The sequence below is a fragment of the Pleurodeles waltl genome, chromosome 2_1, assembly GCF_031143425.1.
Source record: "Pleurodeles waltl isolate 20211129_DDA chromosome 2_1, aPleWal1.hap1.20221129, whole genome shotgun sequence".
In the NCBI taxonomy this organism is placed as follows: domain Eukaryota; kingdom Metazoa; phylum Chordata; class Amphibia; order Caudata; family Salamandridae; genus Pleurodeles; species Pleurodeles waltl.
This window is the reverse complement of record NC_090438.1, coordinates 364801098-364827092: the sequence shown is the minus strand read 5'-3', so window position 1 is coordinate 364827092 and position 25995 is coordinate 364801098. Positions and strand designations below refer to the sequence as shown.

The following is a 25995-nucleotide window of genomic DNA, read 5'->3' as shown; positions in this document are numbered from 1 at the left end:
GAAAGGTATCCCGGCCCTCCGCAGCTTCAGATTCACCTCAGGAGGGGGCGGAGTGGAGCAGGGCTCCGATGGATGAGGAGGAGCGCGAACCTGGAGGGGGTCCGTCGGGTCTCGAGTGACTTTATCTTTTGGTGAAATATGTGGACGGGCCGGCAGTTAGGCTAGAGCCGCAGCTAGGGGATTTGGCAGTCAGCTTTGGCTCGGACTATAGGCCTCTGCTCCTCTCCGTTGGTTAGGCCCAACTCCGTCACTCACCGCCGAGATGGCCTGGGTTTGCCATGTCTGGAGGAGCCGCCTTCAGGCTGCCGGTACACAGACTCTAGTCGGTGGTGACATCGAACAGGCTGTGAGGGCTACTACCTCCGTTCTGGGCCCGCCAGGCTTGCGGAGCACACAAATCAAGCGGCCACCCGTGTTCGTGGCCAGACCATGCCCCAGCTAGTAGGCTTTTAAGACCGTCTTCTGCAATTTTATTGATTATTGTTTCCACATCAGAAAAAGGGCAGTTAGTCGGTGAGCTCGTCTCAGGTATTGGTAAAAGTGTAAAAGATGTCATCAAGGACCCAGCAAGCTGGCTAAAGAAGGCCTCTGGTTTCTCCCACTGAGATTTCTGAGTTGAAATTCAGAAGGGCCTAATAAATTAATCTTTAGCTCTCAAAGACATTGCTAAAAGAAAACATACCTCAGATGTTCTATATTTGTTATTTCTGAAGAGGAGAATATACTGACTTGAAGTTTGTCACCTGCGCAAGACTCTGGTATTAAGGAAGGCAAAAGGCTAACAAATTATCTGTAAAATATGACAAAGAATTGGTCAGACTCTTGACAGTGATATACAAGCGGACATATTCAGTTGTGGTGGATGGCTCTTAATGCCTAAATTGGTTTGGTCCAAATAGAAAAACTCATGAAGCAATCGTCTGTTATTGAAAATGAAAATTGAAATGAAAAAGTCCAGAATGAGATTTTAAACCCCATCGAGGATCTTCTGTTTGAACCATCCTTGCTCACCCACCTTCTGTCCACTGAATGGTGTAATTTGGGCACCATGCCAAAATAAGCTGCTGGATTCTGTGGGCCCAATTATTTTTTTAAAATTTAGCTGAATGTGCCAGGCACAGGAAAGCACCACTTGTCCCATTAGAATATTCAAGCTGGGATAAAAAATCTGTCTGTTATTGGCAATGCTAATTATGCGTTTCATAGGAACACAGAAAATGAAGTTTATTGAAAATTGATCCAATACTTTCAGAATTGCCCTCAATTTACTATGGTCTTCAACTTCCGGGCGCTTATTTGGAGACGGTTTTATCAAGGACGTCTAGAATGTATTTTCACATTTGCTTTTACTAATACGCCCAGGCCTCTTTGAGAAAAGTATTTGACCCTCTTGTTTTGGCCATGGCTAGCGAAGGCAGGAGCTGTTCTGCTGGCCAGTTAACTGCACCGGCAAGGGCCCAGTTTTATGGCCACTACAGCCATGCAAAGAATCCTTAAAGACTCCAGCAAACAATACTTCAGTGAAGTAGAGGTTTCAGACCCAACTCTTCTAGAGAACAAAACACGTATGCAAGTAATGTTAGTACTTGTATAACCAATAACTCACATCTTAGGAGGTTGAATACCTTTTTTTTCTCCATTTTTTTAATGTTAACAGAACCCTGCATTACACAGACTATACAAGGCTGTCAAATAGGAATTTACTGAAACCAAGTTCTAGTTTTGTGGCCAAACTGTTTACATCTTCCATGGTAAGATACAATATTAGAACATGTAATTACACATAGACATGTAAATACAAGATCTTCTATCCAAGTGTGCAGGTCAACAAACCATCCTTCAACCAGTGCATTTAGTCAGCAACGTTTTTCTTTTAAAAAAATAAAGCGAAAAGCTTCGGCCCTCAATAAACCTTCACAGTTTCAATTCTTTTGTTGTTTATCGATATATCAGAATAGAAAAAATGCCATTTTTTTAGATTGCCTACAATCACTTGAATGGTTGGTTTGTTTGGATTTGAACTTTGGCTAAAATACAGAGATAGTGCAGTAAGCAAACAGGAGATATTGTCAGTTTCAGTGGCAAGGGCTTTACTATGTGTTCCACTCATTACCATTAAATATTTCTTCAGCTCCTTGATGTTTTGCCGTTTTGCTCAGTCCAGTAGTCTCATGTCTGAGATTCCAGGATTTAAGACTAAACCTATATCTGGACAATATCTTAATAATGACTCAGAAAAAACATATTTACCATCACCATCTCCAATTGACAGCCAACCTTTTGGAAGGTCTGGGGTTTGTTTTCAATCAAGAAAAAAAAAACTTCTGACTTAAGAACAATGAATAGAGTATCTGGGATTCAGAATAGGTTTGTCGAGGGCTGTCCTTCAGTTACCAGAAGTAAGATATCCATGCATTTTTTTTTTCTCTTTCATGTTAACATTCTTACTACTGTTGATATTAAAGGCAAAACAGACCGCATAGTACTCACCTCCATGTCTGATGAAATTAGGACTCTACTTCATTAAAATAACTTGGAAAAACTGCATTTGACTGCCTTTTACTGCACTCATGCTTACTTGACCCTTTGGTTTGTTTTTTATCATCTAATGTGAACCATTTTATTCTTCGCTTAATCTGCATATCAGGGAATGGTACTGCCGACTCATTTTGAAATATCACTTCATATTAAGAAAATATATTAGGTATTACACAGTTGCAAAGTTAGTTTGTGTTTGGAGGGCTCGTACTTTATTCCTAGTTTACATACTGAGCTATGTTATCAATCTGAGAAAAAGGAGTGGGTCGCATCATTTGAGTCCGCATTCATGTATTGTCATTTCTAAGGCATCTTTTATTTTCTAGCACTTATTAGTGGTCTAATTTTAAGTGCTCTAAATAAAATAAAAAGAGAGGTAAGTGCTTTCCACCTTGTCGTGATCACAAATACTATATCTTTTAAATATGGCTTAGTTTAATAGGTCATCGTTTTTCCTGTTGGGTGTGTGCACGCCATGCAAGCGGTTAGAATAATTACATTTACTTTTATAGGACATTAATTACTACACAGGTTTCTGTTTGACTGGTTATTTGATTGTTATCCTGCATTGTACCCTATTTACTAAAATGACTACCCTCCTCGTGCTGAAGGCTTAGTTTTTGTTTTGTTTTCACCTTGTTTCTTTCTCTTATGGCTAGGCATATTTTGGATGATGAGAGTATAGTTTCTATAATTAATCGACTTAGTGTGGGTCTGCACATCAAGAAGGTGGTATATAAATGATTTTGCAAGAAAATATGTATATTATGTTAATAGATGCCTACAATAAGCAAATACTAACATTGCTAACTTACACACACAATTAATGCTTGCTGTTATTTGGGAGTGTTTTGGGTTCCTTTATGGGTACCAACGAATAAGTGCTAGACCATGGAAGATGCACTTGGCATTCACTGCTACAAAAGTATCTATTTGTTGCAGGTGATTTGTCCACTCAAGGTTATGAGAGTAAATAATGACACTGGACAGAGTGCGTGTTAGGATGCATCAGAATACATTTAGGCCCTCATTATGACCCTGGCGGTCGGCAGTAATTTGGGGAAAGGTATTGCCAACAGGCTGGCGGTACCTTTTCCCAAATTATGACATCGGCGGTTGGGCTCATGCCAAACTGCCAATGTACCACTCCGTCCGCCAGGGTGCTATCGGCCGCTGGGCTGGAGACTTCGGTCTCCAGCCAGGTGGCCGTCACAATCCCACCCTCAGGATTATGACCCCGCCTACCGCTATAGTTTTCTTGGCAAGCGTACTGCCACGAAAACCATGGTGGTAGGCACTATCAGTGCCAGGGAATTCCTCCCCTGGCACTGATAGGGGTATCCCCTGCCCCCTCCCCAGAGTCCTTCCCCACCTTCCCCCTCCACTCCCAACCCCCGCACATTTACACACATACACATTCATACACACATGCATACCCCCATCCACCCACGCATGCACACATACATACCCACACACCGCAACACACACCAACAAACATTGTCGCACACACGCATTCACAACACACAACATACATGTACACTCACATTCAGTCATTCACGCACTCATTCAAAGCGACTCACAGCCCCATGCACGCATACAAAAACAGACACACACCCCACCACACACACACACACACACACACACAACTACACCTCCACATACACACACCACCCCTCACCCCCCTCTCCTGTCGTGGAACCCGACTTACCTGCTTGCAGTAGGTCCTCCGGCAGGAGATGGGACGTGGCGCTGCTGAGTGAGCAGAGTAGTGCATTGGAGAGAGTGATTCTTTTTCCTCTTCAACGGTAGAATTAGGGTAATAAATATATAGCTATATGATTATATATAAAGGGAATATATGTATTAGGTAGGTAATATATTGAGATTTAAAGGTGTATTGTAGAAACAGACTTTCAAGTGTTGCAGTATTTGAAGGTAACTTATTTGTGTATTTTTTATAACTCAAATTTTGTTTTATCTTTTCCTCAATATTTCAATAGTGAAATACTTGTAGATAAACAGTTAAGATAATATTTACGTATTGTGATAGATAAAAAAAAACAGACTCATAAGCATCTGATCAAACTACTCATATAGAAACTGCCAATGACGTATGCATATGTAAAGCATAGATGAATATATATATATATATATTTATGTAAACATAAGTATAGTATATATTTTGTGAAAAAGCATAGTTATTATACATATTTGTGCAAGAAAATACACATCTAGATATATAAGTATATTGAAATTAAAAATATTTACATATACAGGGAAATGCTGTACGGTGCTGTTTGAGTATGGTGGTTATGTAGGAAAGAGCCAACTCTTGAGTAGTCTTCTGAAGATAAGAATTATCCATTGATTTTATATTTGAGGGTAATGAATACCATAGTTTGACCTCTTGAACAGAGAAAGATTTTACCACCTGTTGTATTTTTCTTGTATGGTGGGGTTTTGATGCGAGGTGCCAATGTTGAGCGGTGGTTCCTTTGTTGAATGCATTTGGTGTTTTTATTCCTCATGAAAAGTGGTCCAGTTCCATGTATTGCTTTGTGGGTGATACAAAGCAGCTTAATGGTGGGTTTTCGGGCAACTGGTAACCAATGTAGGGTCCTCAAGACAGGGCAGATGTGGACTTGTGGCTTTACACGTAGGAATAGTCTGGCAGCAGATTCCTGAATCCTTTGTAGTCTTTTCATAGTAGATCGAGATGATCTGTGGTAGAGGCCATTGGCATAACCCAGTTTAGTCAGTGCAAGAGAGGTAGTAGCTTGGACCTTGTGCCGAAATCCCAGGTGGGGGAAGATGCGTTGCAGAGTGTTCATGGTGATGAAGCTTGATCTTGCTAATTTGTCCACTTGGGCATTCATTGTTAACTTGGAGTCCATGGTAATTCCAAGGTGTCTTACTTCATTAGATACTTTAGGAAGCGGTCCCAGATCATAAGGCCAGGCACAGAGTGGGTCATAATTGTTCCAATCGCCGCATGTGAGTATTTATGTTTTCAAAGCATTCAGTTTGAGATAGCTCCATGTCATCCACTGATCAACGGCTCTGAGGCATCTGAAGATTTGAGAGTCACCCATGTCTTTAGGGGCTTTCCAATTTAAGGACTATTTGTGTGATAGGTGCATAGTTGTAGCATGTGAGGTAAAATTCATTGATCATTGCCAGTAATGACTTCATATAGATGTTGAAAAGCATGGGTGAGATGTGATAGAACTTGAGGGACCCCTGCTTTTGTGTAGTATGGTTTGGATGAGAAAGGAGGAGTATGGACGATATTTGTTCTGTTTTGAAGGTAGGATGTGATCCAGTCAAGAGCAGTCCCCTCTATACCGGCTTTATCGAGGCTTTGTATTAGCATGTAATGGTCAAATGTGTCAAAGGCAGCTGAGAGGTCCAAGAGAAGTAGTGCTGCAACTACATTGCTGTCTACTGTGTTTTTAAGGTCATTGCAGATGGCAGATTCCATGCCACTTTCTGTACGGAATCCAGTTTGGTGTTCTGAAAGTATGGAGTTATCTTCAATGAATTGTGACATCTGGGCGATTTTGCTCTTTATATCAGTTTGCCCAAAAAAGGCCCATTTTTAATTGGTCTGTACTTGTTGGGGTACAAGTGGGTCCAGGTTTGTTTTCTTTAATAAAGTATGCCTTTTTTACGCCTTGTGGAAAGATTCCTGTAGTTAATGAATTATTGATGGTTCTTATAACTGGTGTGGCAGCTGAGGTAGATAAAATAATTTTCTGTAAAATGTATGGTTGACAAGGGTTAGAAGGGCAGCTGGGAGGCCTGCTTGCTTTGACCTGATCCATAAATTCACTTTGTGATATTTGTTTGGAGGGATGCAGAGGCTGCGTTGGCTTACTCTTGGAGGGGCTTTTGGAAATGGGGTGGTGCGGGGGGCTTTCCTTTGTTTTCAATCGGAGTTCAACGTATCTGCTTTGGTTGTAATGATCTGACAGTTTGTCTGTGAATTCTTGAGTAATGGGATGAGTTCCTTACGTGCATTAAGGTTTACGAAATTCAGTTAGAATTTTATAAAATTCTTTATTTGCAGATTTTGCATTTAGAATTCTGTCTGAATAATACTTTTTTGAGCTTTTTTGATTGCTGATTTGTATATTCTGATCAGTTTGCTTAGGCGAGGTTTGTCTTGGTTGCTGTTTGTTTTGAGCCAAGTTCATTGCAGACTTCTGATTTGTTGTTTTACCTTTTTTAGGTCTTATTTCTCCAAGGTGCTTGTTTTCTTTTGTCTTGTTTTGTTTCTCTTAGTGGCATTAGCATATTGAGAGCTTCTTGTAGCCAGTCCTACAGTTTTTGAACATCATTTATTGTGTTTAGATCTGTGTTGGCTGTTAGTTTTGTTTTTAAGTATTCAGAATTGAGTTTGCTCCGTGGTTGATAGGTAGATGCATATAAGGTGGTCTTGGGTGTGCTAATATGTGGTGTTTTATGTTTGAAAACTATATGTGACTGGAATTATTCCTTGAAAGGTAACTAGTTCTGGATTTGCATAAATAACATCTAGAATGTGTCCATCAATGTGTATGGGATTGTGTACAATCTGATGTAGGTTCAGTGTGACTAGGCCAATGATGACAGTTTTTGTATGGGGAATATTAGGTTTCTCAAACCAAATTTTTAGGTCTCCAAGAATGCATAGGTTGGAGTGTAGCGTTAAAAGGTTTGAAACTGTTTCTAGAAATGTGTCTGGGAATGTTGCATTGCTAGGTGGTTGTCTGTAAAGGAGGAGGAAGTTACTGGAGGACATTGGTTTAGGATTGTATATGGTGATGAGGGCCTCACAACTTTGTATGGAAATGTTGCAAGTTTTGGTGAGATTTATTGTTTGCTTGAATATAACAGCAGGTCCACCTCCTCATTTGCCTCTACAATTTTGTGTGATAGTTTGATAGGCTGGAGGAATGGCTTCATGCAGCACTGGAGCCACGCCATCTCCCAACCAGTTATGAAGAGTGAGTCGGGTTGTGTGTCAGTGAACAGGTCATAGATGTGGTGCTTGTTTTTAGAGAGTGATCAACCATTTATTAGTAGGTAGTTAAGAGACTGTGTTTTTGTGGTGGCGGCCTGACATTTTGTAGAAGAGTGAGCAGGGTATTTTGAACTAGTAGCAGGTGTATCATTAGTGCTTGTACTAACTGTATGAGGGTCTCAATAGTGTGGTTTTTCTATATTGTTATCCTCGTCCAGCAGGCTTAGAAGGCATTTTGTTGAGTCTGTGTGTGTTGGTGGTCGAGATGTGGTTGAGGGTGAGATGGTGAGTTGTTGTATTTGTATATTAGCCTTGTTGTGTAATAGGCATGGGGGTGCATAGTTGTGAAGGGCAGCACATTGTTTATTTTGTTTGTGTCTGTTTCGGGTGGAAGGAGTGTGGGTTAAGGGTGTGGGTGGAGCACGTGGGTCATATTCTAAGGCTTTAAATTGTGCAATGGATGAGAGGCAAGTGACTGAGTGTTATTGTGTTGGTGTAGTTGTTGGTGTTGGTGAGGATAGAACATTTGTGAGTAAAGATGGTTTAGGATGTGTGTTATTTGTGTAGTCTTAAGGGTGGAAGTTGGGTGCATGTTTCTAATTTGTGACGGCCAGTATTATGAAAGTGTATGTGATTTTGATGTGCTGGTGTGGGTGTTTTGTTTTTGTGGAGTACTGAAAGGAGAAATTGCTGTAGTGGTTTTGTGAAAGGAATTGTATGTGAAGTACTGCTGGTGAGTGGAATTTGAAACATACAGGGGGTGGTGATGTGTTTTGGTGAAGTGTATGTTTCGTGTAAGAGGGGTTGGATAAGAGGTATAAGTGTTTTATATTTGATCACTGGAAAAACATTACAGCAAGCCTTCTGCTTTTAATATATTAAACAAACTGGATTACTGTCTGTATAACGTATATGTATGACAAAGAATTTAATGTGTGATGATTCATTGTTATTTGCAGGATAACAGCACTTATCAACTAGGAGTGTATCTTGGCATCCTCCTTTGAGATGTAACATAACCCCTTGTTAATTTAAGTGCAAGTACTTCATGGTAGAATGATTCATCAAACAGCCAAGAGCAGGAAGCGACAAAAGAATTGTCCTGGATGGAGACAAAGCCCTCCCTATGTATATTTTAAAGAAATGGTAAAGGTAGGTCCCTGTGACTGCTGTGTTATGAAGCCATACCAGCAAATGGTACATTTAGGAAGATGGACCAAAGCATAGAGTGCCTTGAAATTTGATAAAATTTCATGTTTTATTTAGACCAGCCTGAACACGCCATGAATGCAATGTTGACCTTGATTATTATAACACATTTTAAGCAGCACAATGGGCTTCAACTTGGTGTTTGGTACCTACCTTTACCTCTAAACTAAATAGTTCACCCTAAAGTCCCTACAACGCTCTCCTACTCGTCTCTCTTGTTCGCATTTCAGAGGCAAATTTACACAATGTATCACCCTGAATACATGGTCAAGGGGACTCTATTTACCAGCCTGACTTTGTCAGCTAAAATTGTGACACTCTCTTGCTTCTCTCCTCACATTCCTCTTATCGGGATCTTGATTCTCAAACTTCACCTCCTAATAGAGCTGGATTCCCTGGGAGCATCACACCTTCCAGAAATCCTCCATTGGTTTGCACCAACTGTGTATTGCAGAAACACATAGATAGAGAATTTAGGAAATGGTGTTACAGGAAATGAGATCTGGATTGAGAGTGCAAAAAGAATCAGATACTTCTAACCATGTGGATCATCAATAAAAAGTGTCCATAAACTTACTGTATGCTATATGTGCGCATAGGGGATTTCTGATTTTAACAGGTAGACTAGGACATGAAATTTTGCGTTTGTTATGGTTGGAATCATCAGGGTGACTGACATACTGGCTGACAGCATTTGTAAAGCACTGCTACCCCAAGGGTCACTTTTGCAGAACTTGAAAAATATGTAGCTAAACAGGCGGGTCTTCATCTTTTTCCTGAGGTCTGTAAGGTAGCTCAATAGTGGACTACTGCTCTTCGATAGTTTGTCAAGGGCTTCTGTCACTACTTACAAGAGGGCAGAATAGGAATGTAGAGGCTGTGTGTGGATAGGCAGAGGGAGAGGTATGGACAGTTTGAGCAGCAAAGAGATCAAAAACAGTGAAGGGTGGGGACAGAGTAATGGCAGCCCAACAAATTGGAGGAAAAGTCATACAAACAGAGACAGTAGGAGTTTAGTAAGACGGTAGGGCTAGGGACTGGGTATAAGTAGGATGATGAGATGGGGCAGACTGAATTTAGTTTGCATGGGCAAGATGTGTAATAGGAGTAGATAGAGAAATCGTAGAGCAAATAGTAATGTTAGCAGCACATTAAGAGGGCTCCAACAAAGTGAGGGAATGTGACGCTGTGTGAGAGACATTTAATGTATTGAGGAAATAAACAAGGATCCTTACAGAGGAACTGAGTGGGAGGGTGCTGCCAGAGTGAGTGTATAGTGGCAGAATTAGTGGAAGTGGCTGACTGAGTAGCTGCTTAAATAATATGGTGCAGGGGGATGTATGTGAACAAAGCAAAAAAGCAGCTAGAGATGGAGTGAGATAGAAGCAGCTAGGGGAAGTAGGCCCAAATGTGTCCCTACCATATGTAATTTTCTGGTATGCGAGAGGCAGTTGTATGGACCTTGGAAGCACATGTTTGTAAGTTAACTGGGAGAAGGCAAAATCGAGCGATGGCAGTGCTCTTAACTGTCATTCTTCTCCTTGGACCATTGTTAAAATGCATTCTAAATAGAAGCATTTTTGCATCTATTGCCTGGCTCGAGTAATTTAGCATTATCATTACGTGCTGTTGAGTGCTTTTTTTGTTTGTTGTTGTTGTAGTAAACAGAATGGGATAAAGGAACATAGATAAGTGAATAACAATGAAAAAGAAGTAATAGCTGGAAGAATAAGAATAGAAGAAAGGAAAGAGAGAGAGTGGTGGGGAGGGGGGCATCCATAATGATAGGAAACCAAGATTGGTCCAAGAAATGAGAAGGAGGATAAGTACTAACTATAAGGACGAAAACAGTGGGGACAAAATTAAGAACAATACTTATGCTTATGAGGAGGGCGAGTAGATGAGGAGGGGAGGGAGAAGGAGGGGAAAACTGAGAGCAAGGACGATAACAGAAACATAAACGCAAATGCAAGCGTGAACGCAGATGACCGGGTGGGACTGGGGGGGTAGGAGTGATTCAATATGAGTGGAAGGACAGAAGTATTGGGAGGGGGTGGGGGTAGGATCATCCGATAAGAATGTGGTATTGATCTTGATCCTGGTCATGGATGCAATTGTGGACATTAGAGGACATAGGTACTGCATGTGTGGCCACCATGCATGAGGACTGCTGTATTGTGCCCTTTATCGGGGAACCATGTGAGCGTTCAGTCATCTGGAATAGAGAGGAAAGGAGCCCAAGTCTGGAGGAATGTGTCCGTCTTGTCTTGGAGACTGTAAATAAGTCATTCATGGGAGGCAGCTTGGTACATTTCTGAGATCCATTCATCATGGGTGAGGGGTTTGACTGCGCGCCAGTGTCTTAGAATACATAGGCCCTCATTTCAACTTTGGTGGTAACTGCCGCCTACCGCAACGGCGACGGCCGCCAACATACCGTCTATGTGCCTACCAGCCACCCACCCACATTATGACCGTCGATGGAATTCCGCCAGAAGGCTGGCGGAATTCCATCGACAGTCATGGCGGCGGTTGACGCTAAGGTGGCGCTGCTGTCAGCAGCAGCGCCACGCCAGCAAAACACTGCCTACCCTATCATAAGCAATGATACAGCCTGCTGGTGTTTTGCTGGCGGACGCTGCTGCTGACAGCAGCGCTGCGTCCCGTCTCTAGCCAGAGGACCTCCTGCAAGCAGGTAAGTCAGGTTCTCCGACAGGAGAGGGGGATAGGAGATGTGTGTGTGCGGGGGGTGTCTTTTTTTTTTTATGCTTGCTTGCGGGTGTGAGTCACGTTGAATGAATGTGTGAATGACTAAATGTGAGTGTACATGTATGTTGTTTGTGAATGCGTGAGTGCGACAAAGAATGTTGGTGTGTGTTGCGGTGTGTGGGTATGTATGTGTGCATGCGTGGGTGGATGTGGGTATGCGTGTGTATGACTGTGTATATGTGTGCATGTGGGTGTGTAAATGTGCTGGGGGCAGGAGAGGGGGAGTGAGGGAGAACTCTGGGGAGGGGGGAAGGAATTCCCTGGCACTGATAGTGCCTACCGCCATGGTTTTCGTGGCGGTACGCTTGCCACAAAAACCATGGTGGTAAGTGGGGTCATAATCCCGAGGGTGGGATTGTGACGGCCGCCTGGCTGGAGACTGAAGTCTCTAGCCCAGAGGCCATTAGCACCCTGGCGGTCGGAGTGGTACATTGGCAGTTTGGCTTGAACCAAACCGCCAATGTCATAATTTGGGAAAAGGTACCGCCAGTCTGTTGGCTGTATCTTTCCCCAAACTACCCCGACCGCTAGGGTCGTAATGATGGCCATAGTTTGGCCGTTGCTAGTGCTGTGTGCAGGAGGCGTGTTTGTGGGCGAATAAGACCTTGGATGTCGCTTGTATCATGTAGTAAGAGGAGGGAAGGGGTAAGAGAGGGCGTCAGAGGTAGAACTCCTCTGAGGGTGCTTCCCACTGACTGCCAGTAAGGTTGGATGGATGGACAATCGTGCAATATCTGAAGTAGGTCACAGCGAGGGTGGGGGACAATGCCAGCAGGAGGCATGAGGCATGAGACAGTAATCCTGCAGACCAGGTTGTCCAGTCCCACTCATGCAGGGTCTTGTAAAGACTGAATTGCAAGCGAACCTCCCGTGCCCCACAATTTCTCGCCTCAATTGTGTCAGCCCAATCCTTCAGCTCATATTCTGTCTATAGTCGCGCCTGCCATTTAGCTTTGAGGGAGACCAAGAGGGGGAGGGAGAACAGGTGGTGGTTCAGCAGGGTATGTATGCCTGACACGACTCCCCGAAAGAGACCCTATGTTTCTAAAAAGCTGAGTACTGGGGAGCGATGGAGCTGCCAGACACATACCCCATGCAACGGCGAAAGCAGTGCTGGATCTGTAGGAAACGCCACAAGTGATAGGCGGGCAGGTCAAAGTCTTCCCGGAGAGCCACAAACTGTTTCAGTTGTCCATTAACTAGGCCCGTATCCGATGGTCCACCTCTCTGAGGAGAGTCAGGGGGATCTGTAAGGGCAACATTCCAAGAACATATAAGAACCTTGGTAGGGTCACCATGCGTACCGCCTGCGCTCTACCCCACATGGAGGGACCAAGGGTGCGACCACTTGTCAAAGTCCCTCTTTGTGCTGGCAAGTAGCGGTCTAAGTTGTCTGCCACCAGATGTTCCAGGCCCCTATTAATGTAGATGCCTGGATACTGAAGACGTGAAAGCTTCCACTTAACCGGGAAGTCCTGTATGGTCGCGCTTACTGTCACAGGGGATAAAGGGAGCGCTTCACTTTTATCCCAGTTTATCTTGTAACCCAAGAGTGTTTCAAAGTCAGCTAATATTGATCTAAGCGCCGGCAGTGACTTAGCTGGGTCTGAAAGTGTTAACAGGATATCGTCGGCATATAGGTGGGTGGTGGAGCCACCGCAAGGGATGGGTACTCCGGTAATGTGGTGTGATCTGCAGATAGTTGCCGCTAAGGGTTCCACAGCTAGGAGAAATAGTAACCGCGATAAAGGGCAACTTTGTCGGGTCCCTCGCCCGAGGGTATTGACCTCGGGCAGGAAACCACCGCAATTGACCTGTGCCGTCAGTGAGCCATACAACAGGTGTACCTTATTAATAAAACTGGCCCGACCCCAAAACGATAGAGTTTTGAACAGATACTACCATTCTATTCTATCGAATGCCTTCTCTGCATCCAGGGAAAGGGCAAGGGCCTCTTCTCGGGAGTCCCGTGCAGTCCATAGGGCATGTAGTAGGGTTCTTAGATGATTCCTAGAGGAGCGACCGTGTACGAATCCCACTTGCGTATGATGAATGAGAGATGGTATAACTTTCTTGAGGCGTGTCGCCAGGATTCCCGCTGGTATCTTGATGTCCTCGTTAAGGAGGGAGATGGGACGGTAACTGCCACATAGGAGAGGGTCCTTCCCCGGTGTGGGTAAGACTGCTATGGAGGCTTTGTTGGAAAGAGGGTTAGAGGAACCTGTTTGATCTGCCCCGTGGAATGCCTCGTATAGACAATCCACTCTTTCTGCTCCCGTCAATTTATAAAATTCTGCCAGGAACCCATCTCCCCAGGAGCCTTATGGTAAGGGAGTATAGCAAGTGCTTGTGCAGTCTCTTCCCTGTTGATCTCCTTCTCTAAGAGTGCCCTGCCTGCCTCCGAGAGGCTAGGCATACATGCCTTCTCAAAGAATGTGGCCAGTGTATCATGGTCCTCCTCTGTTTCAGGAGTATAGAGGGTATGATAAAATCATCCAAACTCATCCGCTATTGCCTGGGGGTTAGTGAGTTGTGCCATCAGGGCTATGTAGAGCCAGGATGGCTAATGCCGCTTTCCTTTGGCGGAGCTGAGCAGCCAATAAATGCCCGCCTTTTCTCCATGCTCATAATGGCCTCCCTTCCACCGCTGCAACGCATATTCTGCTTGAGAGGTGAAGAGAGCATTTAGTTCAATTTTAGCCTGTTCCAGGCGGCATAGAGTGGGAAGGGAGGGGGCTGCAGTGTATTCGTGGGTAGTTTGGGCTATACAATTTTCCAGAGCCTACTGGCAGGCGCATCTGTGGGCATTAGCAATGGCAGTGTCTCTCATGAGTTGGCCCTTTATCGTTGTCTTTGCTGCAGCCCATAATAGTTGGGGGAGGGAACCGAACCTTTGTTATTGATTAAGTAGGTCGCGACGTGAGAGTGAAGTTGGTCCTTCCCCTGTGGTGTTCGGTATCTGCCCGTGTTTAAACACCATGGCTTGCGCCCCGGGGAAGCCAAGCCCAGATCAAATGCCAACTTGACCAGGAGGGGTCTGACAACGTGACCAGTAAGATCTTGGACTCCCTGATCGTTTTGAGCAGTCGGTGGGTGGTAAGGAATTAATCCAGCCTGGATTGGGTCCCGTGGACCGGTGAGACATAGGTGGATTCACGGTCTAGTGGGTGGGAGAGGTGCCAATGATCCACCAGCCCATGATCTGAAAGGATGCCCCCAAGGAGTGACCTATCCGCATTATTGCCTACATCTAGGCCGCCCGTATGATCCAAGATAGCATCACGCGCCAAGTTCCAGTCCCCGCCAAGTAAGTACTGGGAGTCTCCAATCTCCATCGGCAACCAATTAAGATAGAGGATGAAAAGGCGTTTGGAACCCGTAGGGGCGTAAATAGAGCCAACACAAATTGTGTGAGCTCCCAGTTTAAGCTTGGCAAGAACGTATCGCCTTTCTGGGTCAGACCACGTTTTGAGTAGTCTGAATTGTAAGGATCGGCGGATGAGAATTGCCACCCCACTTTTTCTCCCTTAACCGTGAGCTCCAGATTGTACGGACGGTGCCGCACTGAAGAGCACCTTACCTACCCAATCTCTGCGCAGTTTCTCCGATTCTAATGGGGAAAGGTGTGTTTCCTGCAAGAGAGTGATGTCTGTTCTTTTGGACTTTATGTAGGATAGAATTTTCTGTCTCTTGATGTAGTGTGTTAGGCCATGAACTTTCCATGAGAGAACTGTCAACAGAACAGTTGTCCCCATACTAAAGCCAGATCTGTCGGCTCCCTGTGGACGGTTGGTCCCCTCTATTCCAGTACCTCAGAGAGTGGGGGCTCAGTATCAATAGAACAATCCAGGGAGGGTGCGGGGGGGGCGTTGGTGGGTACCCTCGGTCAGTGAAAAGGAAGAGGAAAAGCAGACCAATCAAGAAGGCAAGGAGGGAGAGACAAAAAGGATGTGAGGAATGGCATAAGTAAAAATAGGAGAGAACAGGATAGAATAGGATATAATACGGGAGATTGGAATCGAAAGGACAAAGTAGGGTAGGGTAGGGTAGAGAGGGAGGGATAAGGGTAAGCAAATACAAGAAAGAGTGAATGTAGCAGGGGTCCAGTGGAAACCGAAGTAAACACTTGTCGTTTTGGGTCCTGTTAAACTGCGGGTCCGAACCTGTGCATTCCGCACATCAGATAAGCGCACGGAGGGGGGCCAGCGATGAACAGCCAGGATTAGTCAGTGTAAGGCAAGGTGTTCTGAGTGTTGCAGAGTGTACGGAGGTGGTGTGGGGAGCGGGGGGAGAGCCAGGAAAATGATTGGAATGGATGGGTCGCAGTGTGCCGCGGGTATGAAGGGGGAGGACGTCCATCGTGCCAGGGCTAAAGTCTCCGAAAAGATAACTATGAGGCCCCTGCGTCCGAGTGGTTATCCCGCACTGGGAACACCCCATCGGGCAGGGGCATGGACATGACCTTCGTTCCAGGTTGGTGTATGGAGTGCGGAGGGTTAGCCGGTTTGGGGATCTAAGGTTGGGAGCGGGGGCACCCAGGAGCCCGCCTCAGAGTAGCGAACGGGTATGTGGGAGTGGGGAAGCGAGAAGACTCCAGGTCCGAACTATTCGGGGCTCCCTCCAGCCTTCTGCGACCGGGTGAAGGTCATGGGCAAGCATTACAGGTGGGTGAGCATTTTCAGATCTTGACCGATGATGGGGTCTAGTCCCACAGTCACATTCCAAATAACAGTACCATAATATCATAGGTAATGTGCAACCTGTCCATGACAATTTTTAACCAGAAACACATGAGGTATGCGCAATACCCGCGGATCCCTTTATAATAACAGTATCGGAGAAACTGCAGAGTATGCCCAGAATATCATTTGTTGTGGCAACCATGTATACAGAGGTAAGAATAGTATCAACAGCAACAGTGCCAGTAACTATGGTTATGGCAAAAGTAGGCACATATGGAAAAGATAGGCAGGGTACTTAGCCGTCCATTGGATGGATGCACGCTCCGGGCTTCTAGGTGAGAGGCCCTGACTGCTTCAAGAGTCCTTCATTGCGGTCGGTCCGTAAGGGGCGTTGGTTTCCAGTGGGAACGGAATTTGTCTCTGCCTTGATCTTGGGTGAGAGCAATCACAGCTTGGAGAGCGTGTTCTTGACCTTCCTGTGATTTCTGTGATCGATCATAGGTCCTGCCCCTCTTCTGCATTGCAGCATAAGCAACTTGTTTGTTAGGATCGGAGCTGGAGGGAGGGTCTCCAAGCTCAGGAGAGCATGGCATCAGGTGAGCGGGTGAATGGTCCATGGGTTGGGTGGCAAGTCCTTCCAGAAAGGAACAGAGGTCAGCTAGTTCGAGGAAGTCTCTGGATCTACCATCCTGTGTGATTCACATACAAGCAGGCTCAAAGAGGCCAAAGTTGATGTTCTTTTTCTTGAGTTGTGGTCGGAGGGCCAGAAGTGCTTTCCGTTTTTCGTTAGTTTCGCTTGAGAAATCTGCGGCCACCAGTATCTCATGACCCTCCAGAGAATACGGGCTCTGAGTTCTGGCAGCAGATATGATTTGGCGGGCCTGCTTGTGGCGTAGAAAGCATGCAATGATAGGACGTGGCTTTCCTGTGTTAGCTTTATGCGGGGGACCGATTCTCTGGGCCCTTTGGAAATCTAACGGCAGGGAAAAGACTAGGCCTGTGAGCTTGGGTAGGAAGTCCTTGAGGAAAGTCCTGACATCTGAGCCCTCTTTATGCTCTGGTATTCCAAAAAAATGGAAATAGTCCCTCCGACTCCTATCCTCCAAGTCTGTAATCTTTGCACAGAGCAACTGCAGCTCTGAGTCTCACTCTGGCAGTGTTGCAAGTTGGCCTTCCATGGTCGTGGGGCGCTGGTCCAAGTCTGTGACCTTAACTTGGAAACAAGCTATGACGGCCCGTATGGAGGTGGATGCGGCGTATTGGTCTGAAATCTTCTAGTCCATTGCTTCCAAGCGCGTCCCACAGCAGGGAGTTCCTAGAGTATGCGCTCCGTGGCATCGACCAAGCGAGGGTCGGCCGGAAGAGCCACAGAGCTGGGGGGATCCTCGGCGACGCCATAGGCTTAGGTAGCACAGTAGCTTCTGAAAACAGCAGATGGTGGGAGTGTTTACCTGTTCATTTGCCGGTGGGCATCACCGCCTGGAAAGAAGGGTTCTGCGGAACTCCGGGGCATCACTGTGCCGACGAGGAGATGATGCGACAGCGTGGGATCTGAGGGCGTTCCTTCTATGCTAAAGATCTGGTGCCAGGACCCCTCTGCCGGGGGGGCAGGGTGTGTGTGTGTATTTCCGGCAACAATCAGCTTAGACGGCCTGTCCTGTTCGTGGGGTATAGGTGGTGTGTGAGACTGTGTCCCACTCTGGTGCCATCAAACAGGTTGCAGGGCTGTGGAATTTATTAAAATATCTACTTGTCCAGGGGACAGGTTGCTTCTCAAATCTACTTGTCCTGTAAAAAGATCTACTTGTCCCTTTGGTGCCATGTAGTGTGGCGCCAAATTATGGCAGCAATCTCATTATGTAAGAGCTCTGATAATAGCCTTTCTGATTATGCCAGGGCTACTACCACAGTAGGGCTTGAATACTTGCAGTTTCAATCCCTACTGTAGCAATTTCCTTATTTTGCCACCTTTCTGCAGATCTGCATAATGGGGCTGGAGGAAGCAGTAAGCAATAGTTCCAGGGCTGGAATGCCTTTGAGTCTGCAAACCTACTAACCTTCATGTTTTAAAGATTTTCACCAGCTTCTCTCTAATATTTCCCCATAATAAGAAAGGTTGGACATTTACTCCTGACAAAGGCAGAATTAGAACTTCTTCCAGGGTTGAGAAGAAAGTGGCTGGAGGGAAAATGAACTTGCAAATGCTCAATAGATTTTCACATGAGCAAATCTACACATGCGTATTTACCCATGCTAAAATACAGTTCACAAATATTTTATAGGGGTACGACATATACCATGGGTGCACTTTTGTGACTTTCTTTAGGAATTTGGGGCCACATTTAGGTAGGTTCAGATTTGCGACCCACAAATCCGAATGTAGGATGGTGTCCCTGACACCGTCTGTGATTCGCAAGGGCTTCGCAAATGCCCACCTCATGAATAATCATGAGGTGGGTCGCAATTTGCGACCCACTTGCGAATGGTGGCCCTCACAGGGATGGTGGCCTGCTGGAGACAGCAGACCACCATGCCTGTGGCTGCTTTTCAATAAAGCAGTTTTTTTTTGTAATGCAGCCCGTTTTCCTGAAAGGAAAACGAGATGCATTACAAAAACAAAAAATGAAACGTTTTTGTTTAATTTTTTCAAAGCAGGCTGTGGTCCGCAAGACCACGGCCTGCTCTGAATTTTTTTTTACAGTGACATTCACAATGGGGAAGGGGTCCCCTGGGGACCCCTTCCCTTTTGCGAAAGTGTTAGCACCCATTTGAAATGGGTGCAAACTGCGATTGGATTGCCCGCATTCGCAAAACAATCCTACATTGCACTGCGAGTCGCAATTAGGAAGGGAACACCCCATCCTAATTGCGAGTCGCAAACCCATTTTGCGATTCGGTAACCAGGTTACTGAATCGCAAAATTGGGTTTGTGCATCGCAATGCGCTTTTTGTGCGTCGCGAAAGTCGCTGTTTGCGACATACAAAAAGCTACCTACACGTGGGTCTTGGTCCCTAATTAAGTCTGGTGTTAACAAAGACATTTTGTTTTTATTAAACTTCTATTTCTCTCTCTTTCAGCTGGCTTTACTGTGAGTGATCGCATTCTGCTCTTCCACAAGGAGCATATTGGCACACAAAGTAGTTTTGTTCAGTGTCAGGAACTACAGTGGCAATCAGTGACGTAACAAAACTGGAGGGTACCCCTTTGCAAAGAACATGGAGGAGCCCCCTCTCCAGACTCACTCAGAGCAGGTGCTGTGCTGAAGGGGCCCCTGGAGGGCGGCTGCGGGGCCTTTGTTATGCCACTGGTGGCAACGTGTGCTTTTAGAGTTCAAAAACGTTTTGGGGGGGGGGTTTTGCCAGTGTTTGAGGGCCTGGTAGCTCCCACAACAATAAAGTGTTACAAAAGCCGTGTCAAAACAAGACACGCATTGATTAAACTAAAAGACTTACAAAAATATTTCAGATCAGTTGGCTTTGTCAGTGTTTGTTTATTTTCATGCTTCCCATAATCGTGTAGAAAATGGTTACACTGATTTTCCATTAGAAATATTTTTGGGAAATACTTGCATGCATCAAAACATTTTACTAAATGACACTTCATTTGCATCTAATCAGAGAGCATTCTGGGAGCATTATACTTAGCCTCATAGCCTAAACTTTTCAAACATGTGTATAGACGTTTTGTTTTTTTTGTACTGGAACCACGTCAGTAGTGAAGTGTGGCCTTAAAACATTTATTTACAGCACTCACCCTGATAATGAAGGCTTTCAAATAATGAACCATAAATACAAGTTCGAACAGCATTATCTTTTGGAAACACATTACCTCAACTGCAGAGAGTTCCACTCTCTGTAAACAGGCAGCCAAAGGGTTTGTGCTGCAGAGGGTTGGGCCTACTTGGCCCAAGGACAAAGTAAACATAAAAACTTGTTGCCCTTTACCCCAAACAAGATGTCCTGGGCGTCGGGCGATAGGAATTCCACATCCCTGAGGTTGGCCGGTTGGCGTCCCTAAATCTCTCGCCTAAGGATGACCTTGTCGAGCCCAATCATAAGATGTGACATTGTCACATGCTGACGTATCTTACTGGGGCCAGATGGTTCTGCAGTGGTTGCCATCCATTCGTGCAGGCGGGCAGGACTCTCCTCATATAGGTGCCAGGCCTCTCATCCAGAAGAATTCCCCACTATGGAGAAGGGGTCGTGGACCCAGAGCTGCTGTGGGGAGGACCAGAGAGTCAACGTGTCCTGACCCAGTCCTTCGTTACCACCACGGAAGCTTTGTCATCAGCTTCCCGAGAAAGGCTCTTCTTCCTGTCCCAGCGGCCAATGGGGTGACCGGTTAGGGTATATAGGATATGCGGGGGCTGCGCGGTAACAGTTGTGCACTGTAGGAACGCGCCTCCAGTAGCGTGTTAGGTACCCCCTGCAGGTGAATCCATCATCCGGTTGGACGTTCATTGCGGCCGCCTGCAAGCAAGTGACTCGATCTTGCCAAGAAGGAGAGAGGGAGAAAGCAGCCAGTCCTCACCATATGAGCCTCGTGCCACTGTCTCCTGCGGACCACACTAGGAGCTCAGGGGGTATGGGCGGGCCCAGCCTGCCAGCTTCACAGCCGGGCACGATCCGCCCAGCAGGCCCTCATATGCCGCTGTCCTTCCTGATTAGTGCAAAATCGAGGCCGCAGCTCACCGTGTGGTAGAGAGCCACAATACTCCGTCAGCACCCCCGCCCTCCGCAAGTGACAAGCGGTTCCGGGGACTCTGGCTGTCCATTCAGGGAGGGTAGTGGGAGGTGAGAGAAACACACCTGGCGGTCAGTGGCCCCTCCGTCCTCCCCCGACACAATCCGGCACGCAGAGCTCTGGATTCAGGTGGCCGTTCCTCTCCGCGGCCGGACCACACCCCCGTTGAATGCTTTTTAAAAAAAAAATATTATTCCTTCTTCTCAAATTACAGGCCCAAGCTGCAGGCAACCGCCTTTAACAAGAGGGAGTGGTTTATTTTTTCTACTGTTCTAATGAACAAGGAAGGAAGGAAGAAAGGGAGGGTCTGGCACAAATTTAAAGTAAGTGCAGTTTCCAGTGAAAGAGACAATTCTGCTGCTATCAGACGATTGGCACTTTGGACTGAAATGTGGTTGGTTGTGGTGTATCAGAACAAAGGTTGTCTGTGGAACAGGGAGCTGGCAGGTACTGAATGCTCAGTTTCTAGGTCTCCCACATGCAAGATATATTGTATACAATAAAAGGCTTGCAGCCTGCCCATTGCATATCATTCGTTGGCTTTATTGTCACTGTTATTTTCTGCCTTCTAAATGGCCAGCATTTGTTAGCTTCACTCCTCTTCTTTTGGCTGGAGCTTGGGCCAGGTACTGATTGCTTCAGCTTGATTGCCGTCCTTCCACTAATTGCACTGTGATTGAGGTACTACTTATATTTTTCTTCTTCTACGTCGTCCTTATTGAACCTCTTGCCATTTGTAGCCATTTTACTGTGCCACAAAAGAAGCCCTTTTTCCCCTTTGAAATGGATGTCTGTGACGACCGATATTATTTGCTTTTATTGTGATAACATATGTTATGTGATTCGAAATTTGTTTATACTGACACCTGGACAAGGGCGTAATTGTTTTTTTTATTTTTATCTTTTTGTTCATGCTTTTAAAGAATTAGCCCTAGCTGCATGATAGCGCTTTCTTAAGTGAGTGTTAGCCACACTGCAAAGTACCCGGGCTGCTCTACAGCATGGCTACAAAACATTGCCAAAGCCAGTAACTCTCATAGCTGCAATCTATTTGTATTGCCAGTGCTTTATTTGGGCCTGCGATTATAACTGCAGCATTCAAGGGGAGCATTATGATTTGCTTGGCCAGCTTTGAACATCTTAATCTGGTTACAGAATGGGCCTATTTATGCATGCAGTGTCTGTGTCCACTAACACATTGACAGCCTGGTCACATTGAAGCTTACATGCCTATTGTAATGCACCTTCTTTTAGCAGGTGGGTTGGTTTCAGGGGATGTACAGGGAAATAGGAAGCCTTCCTTTATTAAGTAAAGTGGGATAACGTAAGGGACCTTGCAGTTAAGCTTCTTAATTTTTGTATGACTGACTGTTTGCTAGAGAAGACACAGTAAGGACCTGAAGAGTTTATCCTTTGATACGTTTAGGGGGACGTGGGACTGGTTGGTGCCCTGTACTGAAAGTCATAGGCTTGGGGTGTTCAAGAACATTACGTTCAGTGTAAAAGGAAGTGACAAGTATCAGTAAAAATATCACACGCAAGCACATCTCAAAAAAGGAAATGTCTTGCATAATCTAACTGAAACATGGCAGCTTTGCAACGATTGGCTTTGTCATTTTTTGTTCTTTTCCGCTCCTTTTGTCAAGTCCTAGATAGTGTAGAAAGGTATGAAGGTCTGTTTCCCATGTTCGTGCTGTGAAGGTGACTGAAAGAAAAAATAAGATGAAAGATTATTAAACAAGTGGAGAAATTACAGTAATTATTTTTTACTTTGAAGTATTCTAGAATGCTACGCTCATTTTGAAATTAAATTTTCAGTCGATTTATGATACCTTGTTTATTTTCTAAATTGAGCAGTTTTTCTTTTGACAAATTTACTAGTCTTACGTTTTAACTTGTTGATGTTTTTTTCAGTTGAATGGCCTTCCGATGGTTGACGAGCCGATGGAAGAAGGTGATTCATATACCTACCAGGTTAGTGTTTTATTAAACGGTAATTTTCCCATACTGTGCAAGTAAACAACTGTCAATTTGATAAGAAATAAGTAGTTATTACACATAGAAGCTATTAACATCTGTCGGATGGAGTTCTCCATGCATTATTGGAAGTAGTGACATTGAATGCAGTGTCTCCATACTTTTTGCTTTGCTATTCTCTTGCTCAGGTGTGCTACTCAACATCCTGCTCCAGAGTGCATGATTGCATTTATAAAATGTACACGAAAAAGGAAAACATAAAAATTAAAATAATTTGTATTTTTTTCTTTTTGTTATTAGAGATCATAAGGTTTTAACTAAAATGCCATCCTTTTAAATTACATTCCCAGCAACTACTTTAAAATCTGTATTCTAGTTGGGCAAAGTCCATCGAATAGTTATATATCAAAGGTATTGATATTTGGGCAAACAGATCTTTCTTGACAAGTCCTATTTCCTACTTTTTCCGCACACTTAAGATTTTTTTTTTTAAATTGTGAATGCAAATGTATACGAGTAAAAGCACTCATCCAAAAACATACCTAATTTTCAGGCATACTCGTAGGCCTCTCTGGGAACTTGGCTGAATAAACTGATCTGAAGCTTTTCTGAAAGCTCTACACTTATTATTGTTTCTTTTGACTTGTAGCCACACTTATGCCTACTTTTGTTTTTGCTAATCCTTGTCAGCATTTTATTAAGATTTTAGTAGATGTATGTTGGCGTATAATTTCCTTATTTGTTTAAAGTGTCCAGAGACTCCATATAATCTAAATCTAATATAATTTTAAATCTAAATGCTACACTGTAGGGGAATTCTTTAGTCATTTGAACAAATGTCTGAAGAATTTGCAATCCCCCAGCAGGATCGTTTTAGAAGTCTCCAAACTTGTACTTCTCCCCTTGGTAAGCCAGAGATGAGTCCTCAGATCCTTTCTGAAATCCTCTTTATTACTCTTGCAAACGCCTCCAAAAATTTTGAAGCCATACTCTGCCTTTATTGTTCTTTTGTAAGAGCAAAATTTGCAGTGGGTCAGATATGGTAAGATTGTTTTTTTAATGGGATCTGTCGAGATTGTTTTGTAGACTGCAGCAGATACACAGCATTTTAATTATGTCGACATATCTAATACTTCAGTGTCCAGTATTTCTCAACTTTAATATTACACCCAATAAAATATTTAAATGGTATGAACACCTTGGTACACGATACACGTCCTAGGTACCATGAAATATCGGCATATATGTATGTTCAGTGTCCTAACTTGAACTCTTATTGAGATATTGTCTCTATCCGAATATGTACTTCTTTGGGTTTTTAAATAGATTATAATACGTTGCACTTACTGCTGATATTAAGGGTAACCACATAAATCTGGTATTTTTTAGACCTTGCCTGCAGATTATGGGCCTGATTAGACTGCCACACTTGCCGGACCGTCGCGTTGTGGCGGTCCGAACACCACATTACGAGGTTGGCAGACGGCCCTGCCAACCTACTGCCGGCTCCGCCGGGATCTTTAATCCTGACGGGCGGATGGTGGTGGAGGTCTGAATCGGCCAGGGTGGCTCTGAAGTCAGCACTGCCATGCTGATTACGGCTTGGTTCTCCTCCAGCCTTTTCATGACTATTTCACCGCCATGAAAAGGCTGCCGGAGAACAGGTACAGGGGACCACAAGGGTGCCCATGCACTGTCCATGGGCAGTGCTGGGGTCACCCTGCCCAGCACCCTCGCAATACTCACTGTCTGCTGTGCACACAGTGAGCATTGCGAGGCTGCTGGTGCATCCTGCGGGGGCAGAATTGCTGCTACTTCGATTACAAGCCGGCTGCTGCCACTTTCCCACTGGGCTGATGAGCAGAAACCTTGGTTTCCGCCTGTCAGCCCAACAGGAACGTTGTAACGGGCCCAGCAGGGAGGTAGCCAGTATTACGGCGGCCTCCCTATTATCAGGCCCTATGTGTCAGGGATATGAGAGGCTCATCCACCAGATATCAATAAATGAGTTCAGGAAATACTGGACATCTTTCACTTAGAAGAATGGGTTTTTCAACGCACTAAAAAGAAAGATTAATTACAATGTAAGGAAACTTAACCAATTTTGGTTCATTAATATAGAGAACATGACCCTACTCTATTTTCCTTTTTTCATTTTTATGGAATATGCTTTGAGGATTATGGTTGAATTGGTTTTTGACTCATCTAATTACAAAATGTAATGTTTGTTGTTTGATATTTTTGTGGTTTTGTATTTAAAAATTATGTTTAATGTATCCGGTACCAATGTATTCCAGCAAATAAAAATAATGAAAACAAATATCGCATTTATTTGGAAATCTCTGCATTCAACTGTTCATTTGGAAGCAGACCTTTAGTTTAGAGAAACATAAAAAGCCTAGCTCTTTAACAGCCATTTTTACACACCGCTAAACAGGGCTTTTTCTCTTCGCCATCAAACTCCTAGCTGTTACATCTTACTTCTTTTCACTGAGCACGATTCCTGATGCATAAGCAATATATAATTTTTATCTTCAGAATGGAGAATCAAGCTGGGGACACCTGGTCGAAATTTGTGCAGCATTAAGCCTGTACCTGAAGGCTTGAGATGAAATCACTTTTTTACATCCTGCTTCTAATCTAATTCCAAACTTTTATGCAAGAATACATTGAGAATTGTTTTCGACTAGCTCAGAAACATAATGGCTTGAACCACATATTGCACTTGATCCTTCATTGAGAGCTACCCTACATTTTTGGCTTAGATTTTGGGTTTAATTTTTTTTTGTCTAACCGATTGTGCAAAAGTGAATCAAAATTCTTTAACCTGTGTCTAGTCCCTACTAGCAAGACCTCTAAGAGGAGTTGTTCCTCCATTAACGTATCTCTCGTAAGAGATTGGTGTTGTAGTTGGAGGTCAAGGTCTTCAGGTAAGATAGGTGTTTTTTATTCCATGTGAGGACCTTAGGTTACACTCTTAACAGATAGGTCATTTTAGGACTCCATTTTCCCTTCACCTGCACCCAACTTCTCGGCTTCAGCCAGCACACAGACACTAGCATTTAATG

At 44.5% G+C, this 25995-nt stretch overlaps 1 protein-coding gene across 1 annotated transcript in view; it reads left to right on the top strand.

The window, feature by feature from the left end:
- RPS6KA6 (ribosomal protein S6 kinase A6) overlaps positions 1 to 25995 on the top strand; it is a 322514-nt gene that overhangs the window by 70632 nt on the left and 225887 nt on the right. The window contains exon 2 of the mRNA XM_069212593.1: positions 22865 to 22924. Coding sequence (XP_069068694.1) covers positions 22865 to 22924 — 60 coding nt within the window. The remainder of the gene's footprint in view (positions 1 to 22864; positions 22925 to 25995) is intronic.